Source organism: Colias eurytheme, chromosome 20, assembly GCF_061535395.1.
Source record: "Colias eurytheme isolate Ceu_HAF_F1 chromosome 20, ilColEury1 Martin Lab GWU primary, whole genome shotgun sequence".
Taxonomy (NCBI): domain Eukaryota; kingdom Metazoa; phylum Arthropoda; class Insecta; order Lepidoptera; family Pieridae; genus Colias; species Colias eurytheme.
In genome coordinates, this window is record NC_142999.1 from 9454213 (window position 1) to 9464291 (window position 10079).

Below are 10079 nucleotides of genomic sequence, written 5' to 3' on the forward strand. Positions count from 1 at the left end.
ATGGCGGGTGCCTTAAAAAAAAAAAAAAAAAAAAAAAAACTTACAAATTTGAACAGGTATTTGGAAATTTACGATGTACCTACCTAATTATTTGTTTTTTATTCTGTTAAGGCAGTATTAATAATCTGCTCACAATGGCATAATAATTATACCTATTGTAGGCTTTATAAGTATCTATCATCTATCATTTTTACCATACCATTAAATATCGACGATACCACGTTTTGGACACCCAGCACCCACGATAGGTCGTATGGCTTAAATAGGGTGTCCACAAAATAGCTATCTATTCAGTATTCATTTAATAACTCTATTCGTATCAGGATGAAGCATAACATCAAATACTTAATTAAATATCGTATGAAAACTTGTATCTAAAATATGGGGACTTTTTCAACCAATTAGAAAAGAAAAAAGTTATATTAAGTTAAAAATTCACATTGAATTCACAAAATTATACATAATATACTCTACCGATTTTATACATAACATACTTACATTGTTGTACACGTACGAATTTCGAAACTTACATTATATACAATTTACAACGTTATCTCATATAGCACAAGACTCATTTTCCTTTCAGAACGCCGTCTCAAGCCAGCAAAACCGCACCAGCTTCAAGAAGAATATAACAATGGCTTAAAAACATTAGATTTTTCACCCCATTATTTAAAACCTAGGGTCGTTTCGGATACACCTGTCGAATTCTATCAAATTTCACCAGAAAATAGTGAAACACAAGAACAAAATAGTGAAATAGTTCACCTTTTAGATACTGAAGGATTCGCTAAATTCCCAACTTTTAACAGCGAACATTTAGCTAATGTACAAACAAATAATAATTTTGGGTTCGAGTGGTAGATTCTATCCATCTTCGTGAAATTTGACAGAATTCAATACTTATTAGATTAAGATGTAGAGTTTATAAACTACATCATGCATTTATAAAGTGTAAATACCTAATTGTAATAAATTTGTACAATGTACAGTCTTGTAAATAAGCATATATAATGTAATTCGCTTTTATGTACCTTTGTTAGATATTAAATATATGCATAGTTAGCTCAAGATACAAAAATATCGTAAGAACTCAGCATTGCTGATATTGCTTAAGTATGTATTGATAGACAGCGAAAATGACAAAAAAGAAGACTGCTTTTGGTAATGTAGTCAAAGGTTATGTCGCTAAAAATATAAATTAAACAAGCATAACGTTAAAATCGTTCCAGAACCAGTTAAAGAAGAACAAGAAGAAGCTGATGATGAAGAAGACTGTGAAGAATGAAGGAGTACAAATTATTAGCTAAACATAATCGAAATGTGTGATGTACAAGTATTGAATTCTTAAAGTATTTCGCTGTGTAGGTACTGTGATTTAGCATACGGACATTAAATGGTAATTATTTACTGAAGTTACATGGAAAATATCTCTCTTAGCTTTGAATAGGTAAATTTTAAATCTATGATATAAATTAGAATGCAGAGAAATGGGGAATAACCTTGGTGTAGTAAGTTACCGCCTCAAAATATTAAAATAAGATGTCGCTCTTGTGGGAAAATGGTTTTTTTTTATATATGGGGTTAAATTAAAAAAAATAGATGTTTATGTATAATTTTAAACGTCAATAACTAAGGTCAATAAGAGCGAGCGCGCACGAGCAACTTTGTCTCCGCAACTATTTTGTCTCTCCCATCAATTTGTATGGGGAGTTGCGTCGCTACGTGCGCGCACTTTCATACTAGCCCATAGGTGGGAGAGACAAAATAGTTGCGGAGACAAAGTTGCTCGTGCGCGCTCGCTCTTACGTCGTATATACATAAATACAAATGTAACTATCATAACATAGCAACACAGCGCAATTAGATTTAGAAGCTTGTTGATCAACCTCGTCTTCTTACTTCATTCCATTTTTTTAAAACACAAAAGTAAAATACAATAATAGATATACTATTTCTTCCTTAAATTTATAGTAATAATGTTATATTATGTTATGACATGCATAGACAATTTTTTATGCATCTCTAATAATTTAGCTCCCCATTAAATTAATATTGTTGTATCCTGCGCGTTAAAAAGTATGCATTTGCCATTAAAAATAATGTACTGTGTCTGGTCTCGCAAATTGTTTAACGTTATATTATTATACTTATTGTTACCTAATTTTAAGAGTTATTAAATAAATCTTTTGTAAGTTGTTTCTATAATTATTTTTTCTTATGTACCATACCTATTGTATTCATTGCAAAAAGTCCTATATTTTCAAAGAACAGACAAACTTCGCGCTTTGCACGTTTGACCGATTTCACTTTTCTCAGTAATCGAGCAATGACAACATAGAGAGGTGAAGGTTGCATTTTATTTTTTTTCTTGGATTGAAATTTAAAGTTGAAAAAACTTAATTTTTTGCCTAGCGGTTGTATCTTACGTGCTGGGTAACTAGCAAGTAAAATACAACCCTAAAAAATTAAAAAGGATATATTTTCTTCTAACCTTCACGATTTTATTAGATTCTACACAATAAAATTATTTCTGACGCAATCGTAATCAAGTAATTATTTAGATTTGAAAATAATTTCATATTCTTTATTTATGGTCACCCTTTTCTGGTCAACTATTTGGTCATTGGTAACAAAACTATTTTATTATTATTTATTATTGTGATTATTTCTTTCAATTTAAATTGAAACGTAGTGTCCTGTGATTTCTGTATTTTTGAAAATATAAGGGCAAAATAGTCGAAAAAAAAATATATTTTCAATTTTTTAGGTCTAATGAAATAAATTGCACATCGAGCGTGAACTTAAACTGAGGTAAAAATAAAAACCCAATTGACACATACAAAACTTTATTACAAAAAACCCAAGTCATAATTCGCCTGCGGTCACCACACTATCGTATAAAATTTAACAAATGTTGAAAACAACCTACTATGTACATTCAACTGTACGTCAAAATTATATATTTTAGGTATTACCACTTTACCTAGAAATTGACTTGAATTTAAACAGAAAAATTAACTTAACAAATATTAACTTAGGCAGTATTTAGCGTAAATAATTACTGGATTCTTTAATACTGCTCAAACAGTCCTAAATAGGAGGGATGATTGACATTATGTATAGAAAAATATAACATGATCATATTTTTTCATTTAAAAAACGACTTTTAAATGAAACTCAAAAACTGCGTAGTTTTCCACGGTAAGTTAAAAACTTCGATTTAAAAAATATTGAATTAAGTTTGAAAACGATTACGTCTTTAATTACTCCTATAATACGAATCAATTACAAGAAAATCTACACAATTTAATACTAACTATAACTGATCGAATCGCTATGATTTATCAAAAAATCGTAGGTTCACATCAATATTTAAAAAAAAAATTTTTTAGAGACTTCTTAACATCGAACATCGTATTTATTAGTTTAATACTAAAGTAATCAAACTGGATCCACATTATATCATTCCATACAAATACTAGTTATTGACTAGATTCTAAAAGTACCCACACAAAAACAAAACATGCTATTAACTGTAACGTTAGGTCGATCGACACAACCATGAAGTATAAAATCAACCCATTTGAGACACAGTATCAAATAACACTGAAGAAATTAAATTCAGTCCTTATTTTTCTGTCATAACTTTTGTATTATCGTTTTCTTCTGTCACAACTTCTTTTTTATCACTAACTTTTTCTTCCACTTTAATATCTTCTTCAGGTTTTAATTCAACACCATTGCTTACATTGGTTTCTTTATTTTCACTAACGATTTCTCCGTTAACATTATCAGAATTTGGTTTGATTTCTTCGTCATTTTTAACATCTACCGGTTTGATTTCGTCATCATTTTTAACTTCTTTTTCACTTGTATTGTTCACAACATCTAAGTCACAAAGGTTGACATTCGTAACATTTATAGCGTCTAAGAGATTCTCCATAGTTTTAGTGTCTACATTTTCTTCTGGACTTTCACTTGATTCTTTAACTTCACTGGGTTTTTCAATTAATTCTTCTTTAACTGTTTCTTCTGCCTTTTCTTGTGCCGCTTTTTGTGCTTTATTCTTCTTGGATTTGGACTTTTTCTTTGGCTCAGGTTTGGGAGATTCCTCTTTTTCTTTCTTTGTTGTTAGCGTATTTAGTTGTGTTTGTAAATGCGCGAGACTTTGCCGCAGTTGAGCGCAGTTAGCTGCCATAGCATCAACCTGTAACAGTTATTAAGTATTGAGTCAATAAGTTAACTTTTTGACATTCCTACAGACAATAAAAGCAGGTAGGTACATATTCTAATTAATAATTATATAATGATTTTAGCTTTTTAATTTTTGATAAGTAGCCAATGTAAATATCTTTAACTGAGACTAAAATTTCGCATGGTATACACTAAATTTCATTGATTTGATTTATCAATATAAACATGCACCTATAAACAGACGGAATTTCTCATTATAATTTTTTGAATATATTAAAAGAATCTATTATATTTAATTGTTGACAACAATTATTACATCATATTGAAAATTTGCTCAATAATTAACCTATAAAAACAAATCAACAGACATTTTTATCAGTAAGGATGTTACAAAGAAATTTTTATCAAACCAAAATATTACACATTTTATTATATTACCTTAGCATCATTAGCAGGCTGCGACGGTGCTATAACAGGTGGTGGGGGTAACGCCGGTAATGGCGGTCGCTCTATGTTGTGCTCCTTTAGCGTATTCAATAGCAGAGTACGCTCGCCCTACAAAAAGTATGTATTATAAATTTCATGTTATTTATAATTATATTTATAATTTTAGTAATTATATTTATACATTATTATTTGCCACTTCATAATTTGTTTCTTGGCTGAAAAACATTCTACATTTTGTGTATAGTTTTTCCATTATAAGTTTTTTCACAGTCCGTTTATGGAATTCATGGTCGAAGCTTTACTAAGCTAGCAGATGCCAGATATTAGAGTAAAATTATTAGACTCCCGCCTGATTTGACGTTATATTTCATTTAACCCATTAATTTACTAGTACTTGGCTGAAAAAAATAGTCCAATATACATATTTAATTTTCATTCAAAATCAATCCACTCAAACACACATATTTTGTTTTACGAATGACGACATTAAGTAGGTACTTTTGTAGTTAAAAAACTCAGACGATATAGAATTTGAAAGCCTTTTCATATAAAAAGACGGGTTGCACTCCGGGAGTGCCGGCAGAAGTGAAAACTTGATTATTAACGTTGAGCATGTTTGATATCCATCCGTCTTACGCTTTTTCGATCAGGTCACGTGTCCTGACGCGAGTTCAAGATTTTATACCCATTACAGAAAGTGCTCAACGTCGCTAAAGAAGTTTTCACTTCAAAAAACCGAAAAACCCACCTGTAAAGTGCGACACAAGCTCTGCATCTGCTGCAGCTGTCTATTGGTAGCGGCTGCTCGTTCCTCACCGGCTTGTCTCTCACCGCACATGTCGAGGAGGGCAGTTTGGGATGTTTCCCACTTGTTCTTCCATGATAGAGATTCCTTTTCCAGCTTTTGGATCTTTTTCGACATCTGTATGAGTTATTTTTATTTAAATATGAAATATTGTTTTTCTAAGCTTAAATTATTTATTCATTTCATTAGCTTAGTATTTTACTAATATAGTTTCATAAATCTGCCCTACACGCAACACGTTAAAAGGAGGCTCCCTAACATAATTTCTGGCACTGAGAGACCGGTTACGGTACTAGACGCTAACACAGCCGTAATAAATTTGAATATCGCGTGCGCTCTTTGATCGCGTTCGAGCTCGAAAAGTAAGTCTCAATTCTTATTTCGTTTACTTATAGCTAAAGTAATAATTGATCTAGAGAAAAAATATCTTGGGATTCGATAGTAAACTCTATTTTCTTACTGTTAACATTTATTTTAGACATAAAGTCCAAGTAAATCTTTATAAAAAAGGTAATATGTAATCCTTAAAAAAGGCATAATTTTTGAATAAAAAATAAATCGAGTGAAAATGTTACAATTACGTAACTGTCTTGTACATCGAAAGAAAAAGACCCAATAAATAATATACTAAAGTTATATTTTGATTGTATGTGTGCCTGTTTCAGAATAATAATGCAAATTCACATAAAATTTAGGGAGCCACCCCTTAAATATTCTCGTACTGCATCTCATTTTGCCATTTGAGTGGTTAGTAACTAGTCTATATAATAACCACTTAACTCTATGAAAATGAAAAATAATCAAAACCCACTCATCGATTTAGCGTGATTTATAGATAGTGCGATTTATGGCATGTTCTTGTAGTTATGTCACTTTTTCAATTGGATTGAAGAAAAAACTAAAATAATCCATTACGCACATACAAAAAGATCTTTTTTCTTTAGAGTACAAACTTAAATTGTAATTAAGACAATATCATGTTTTGTTAAATTTTTTTCTGGGAAATAAATGAGATATTATTATTTAACTAGCTGTTCCCCGCGGTTTCACCCGCATTGCTCCGCTCCTGTTGGTCTTAGCGTGATGATATATAGCCTATAGCCTTCCTTGATAAATGGGCTATCTATCACCGAAAGAATTTTTCAAATTGGACCAGAAGTTTCCGAGATTAGCGCGTTCAAACAAACAAACAAACTCTTCAGCTTTATAATATTAGTATAGCAGAAGTTCCCGAGATTAGCGCGTTCAAACAAACAAACAAACTCTTCAGCTTTTTAGTATTAGTATAGATTACCTTCTCCATCTGTTCCTTGAAACCGCCAAACACCTGGTTACTCTTAACCAGTGCATTCTGGAACTCGTCATATTTATCCGTGTATACAGCCAGCTGGCCCTTCAGCGCTGTCTCCGTGCCCTGTAACTCCATGACCTTCGACCTGTACTGCGCTAGGGTCATCTTCATCTGTTCCGCTTCAGCGAGAAGCCGTTCCTTCTCCGCTTGATGCTCGAGAGCTGCCTTTTGCAGCTTCGCATCTGATAGTTGAGATTCTAGCGCCATTTGTTTCGCCATTTTGTCTACCTGTAATTGGTTAGATGTAAGGTTTAATAATATTTTGTTAGAAATAATTGGTAGAATAAAACATTTTAATTGTCCGTTTGATAATAAACTGTTTAAAAAAAATATAACATTTAAGAATAAATAATAATAAATAAATAAATATTACAGGACATTATTACACAAATCGACCTAGTCCCACAGTAAGCTCAATTAAGGCTTGTATTGTGGGTACTAGGCGACGATAAATATAATATTTAATAGATACATATATAGATAACACCCAGACCCAAGAACAAATAATTGAGTTCATCACACAAATATTTGCCCTGACCGGGGATTGAACCCGGGACCGTCGGCTCAGTAGGCAGTTACTTTACCACTGCGCCAACCGCGTCGTCGCGGAATTATATTCGATTGTCATAATTTAGCTTGTATTATTATACCATTGCAAACATGATATTGTGTGAGAAACATAGTATCATTGTATCATGTTCATCACGAATAGCAAAATTTGAATTGAATCCTATCAAAACTTATAAAAATTTACCATTTGACAAGACAATTATTGTAACAACTACTAACAACATAAAAAAGTGTGTCCCGAGCATACGTGTCAGAAGTGAAACTTCACGCCTTACTCCATGACGTGACGGTATTGCCATGACGCGATCTTGAAATTATACTCTCAACGCATCTAAGGATGTTTCACTTCAAGGTTATAAGTATACATAATTCAGAAACCAACCTGTTGCTCCCTCAACTGATACTGCTGCACGACACTCTTAAACTTTTCAGTCATGCTGATATTATCATCTCTCAATTTAGCATTTTTCTCATTATTCTGTTGCAATAGCGCTGTGATCTCAGTTAATGTATTTTGAAACTTTGCCTGCGTTTCTTTGCGACGTTCCTCCTCCTCGCGTATTTTTAGCAGTGATTCTTCCTAGAATGTAGTATTGAGTTTTATGTATTAGTGAATACAAGATAAAGATTTTAGTCGTAATTTGTTATAGGAATAGCACATTGCAATGCTCACTCATATAACTTCAACTGCATGGATGTTGTTTTACTTTTTTAAGTAAATGTGTATACCACAAAACGGATGATTCGAAGGAAATCTAAAACCATTGGTATTTTTCTATCTTTTAAACATCATATGCAGGGCCACACACATAAACAAGTTATTACAATTACTTGCTATATACAAATAGACACTGCAAGACATGATTTAAATAGTATAAATGTGCCTGTTTGCCAAAAGACACTTGCGGTTAGATGTGCATGGTTTGTTACAAAAAAAAGAAAGCTGTTATAACATATATTTTATTAAAAAAGACTTCATTTAGAAGCTCTTTTTATCATCAAATTACAAAGAAATTTCCCAACATTTAGAAAAGAAGCTTCTACAGAGAAGAGCTAGCATAATTTTAACACTGTTTAAATTGTATTAATATTTCTATTACTATTAAAATCATAAATGTGTGTGACAAAATAAAAATGTATTTTACTTTAAAAATGACACAGAACATACCTTAATAGCTTTATTATGTTTCTGTAACTCTCGGCACAGATTCTCCAGCTTTGATTTAACCAGAATTGTCTTATTATATTCATGTTGCAACTGTTCTTTCTCTTTTAACAACAAAGAATACCGTTTATCTGACTGTTTGATATAAAACTGTAGTTTTTTATTCTCATCTGCAGTTTGAACATATTTTTTACACACTTGTGCTAGTTTTTCATCAGGGGATGATATAGAATTGAGCGATTTCATAAACAGTTCAACATTCTTATCGTCACGACTGAGGCGGTCCTCTTTTTTGTTCTTTTTCGGTACTTCTTGTGGTGGTGGAGGCTTTTCCTGTAATGGATTTGAAAATTGGCCAATTATCATTTGAATTGAAAAATATTTAAAACGTAGTGTAAAAGATTAACCTTTAATGATTACAAGATAAGTCATAAAAAGAAAACAGAAAGCTTCAACAATTATATCCTTTCCATATTATTTGAATTGAAAATCTTGCTGTTAAAAAAGACTGTTATGTGGTATTTTCATATTTTTTTCCCGTATAAGACTACCATGAGTAAATGTGCCATGGAATAAAAATAACGTAAACACTGTTTTGGCATTGTGCCAATTCCAGTATTTTTTTGATAGAGGTTAGTTTTATAGAAAAAAAAGAATGTATCGTTAAATTAAGCCGTTATCCTCCTATGCCAACATGTTTTTTCTTAAAAACATATATTATTTCAATTCCTTCATAAAAAATAGCCAAAATTTATATGAAATTGGAAACCGACATTTGATAGGCTTTTATTCTATTTATAATACGAAGTATTATTTCCCATAAACTTACTTTTGTATCATTCTCTTGTATCGGTTTTTCTGTATTCTCCTTACTTACTTCCTCTGCAACTTCCATTTTTATATAGTTTTACTTTAATTCTCGTTTAATTCTAACTTGAAGTTTCGTTATCACCAAACAACGAAAAATATACCTGTAGGAATGTGCTAAAAATAGTGTCAATTCGAAATAGTATCGATTTAAAAAAGATACAGAAATCGATTATATTTTTAAGTTGTTTAGTTACGTTAGATGTACCTATTCAAATCTTTTATATATTAAAAACCCTAGCGCTACTTTTTCTAATACATTTTACATTAGATAAATAATTTCAAAGAAACATTACTTTTCATCTTCGTTCATAGATTTTCAATTAAATTAAAAAATATAAATATTTAATCTATTGATAATTTATTGACTGTTGTTTGCATGTTTGCATATACGTAGCCTAAGCAATTTTTAATCAATGTTCTCATAAATAGAACATACCTACTTGCTCTGTGGAATAAAAGAGAGTTTAATCGATATAAAGTACTTCACTAGTTTTCGTTCAGAAATTAAAAAAATCGGTATCGGTATCATCGTCTTTATACAACTTATAAAAACACAAAATATAAAAATGTAGGCTTAGTTATCGGCAAACTATTATTTAATTGTTTTAGTTTAATGTAGACATAATATGAAAAATACTGCGTAATTTATTTATATAAATCGATTAAATCTGCAT

At 31.1% G+C, this 10079-nt stretch overlaps 1 protein-coding gene across 1 annotated transcript; it reads right to left on the reverse strand.

Moving 5' to 3' along the window:
• Positions 1–2832: 2832 nt before the first annotated feature.
• Positions 2833–9521, reverse strand: LOC149899865 (beta-taxilin). The gene is made up of 7 exons (XM_090113842.1): positions 9365–9521; positions 8539–8868; positions 7753–7950; positions 6744–7028; positions 5393–5566; positions 4636–4752; positions 2833–4210 (listed from the first exon to the last, which is right to left on the reverse strand). The coding sequence occupies exons 1-7, from the start codon at positions 9428–9430 to the stop codon at positions 3632–3634; spliced, it is 1749 nt and encodes a 582-aa protein (XP_089969968.1). The 5' UTR covers positions 9431–9521; the 3' UTR covers positions 2833–3631.
• Between the last annotated feature and the right edge of the window lie 558 nt (positions 9522–10079).

Coding starts and splice junctions, on each gene's coding strand:
- LOC149899865 (XM_090113842.1), bottom strand. CDS start 9,430: ATGGAAGTTGCAGAGGAAGTAAGTAAGGAGAATACAGAAAAACCGATA. Junction 8,869..9,364: donor TACAAGAGAATGATACAAAA/GTAAGTTTATGG, acceptor AATCCATTACAG/GAAAAGCCTCCACCACCACA. Junction 7,029..7,752: donor ATCAGTTGAGGGAGCAACAG/GTTGGTTTCTGA, acceptor AACCAATTACAG/GTAGACAAAATGGCGAAACA.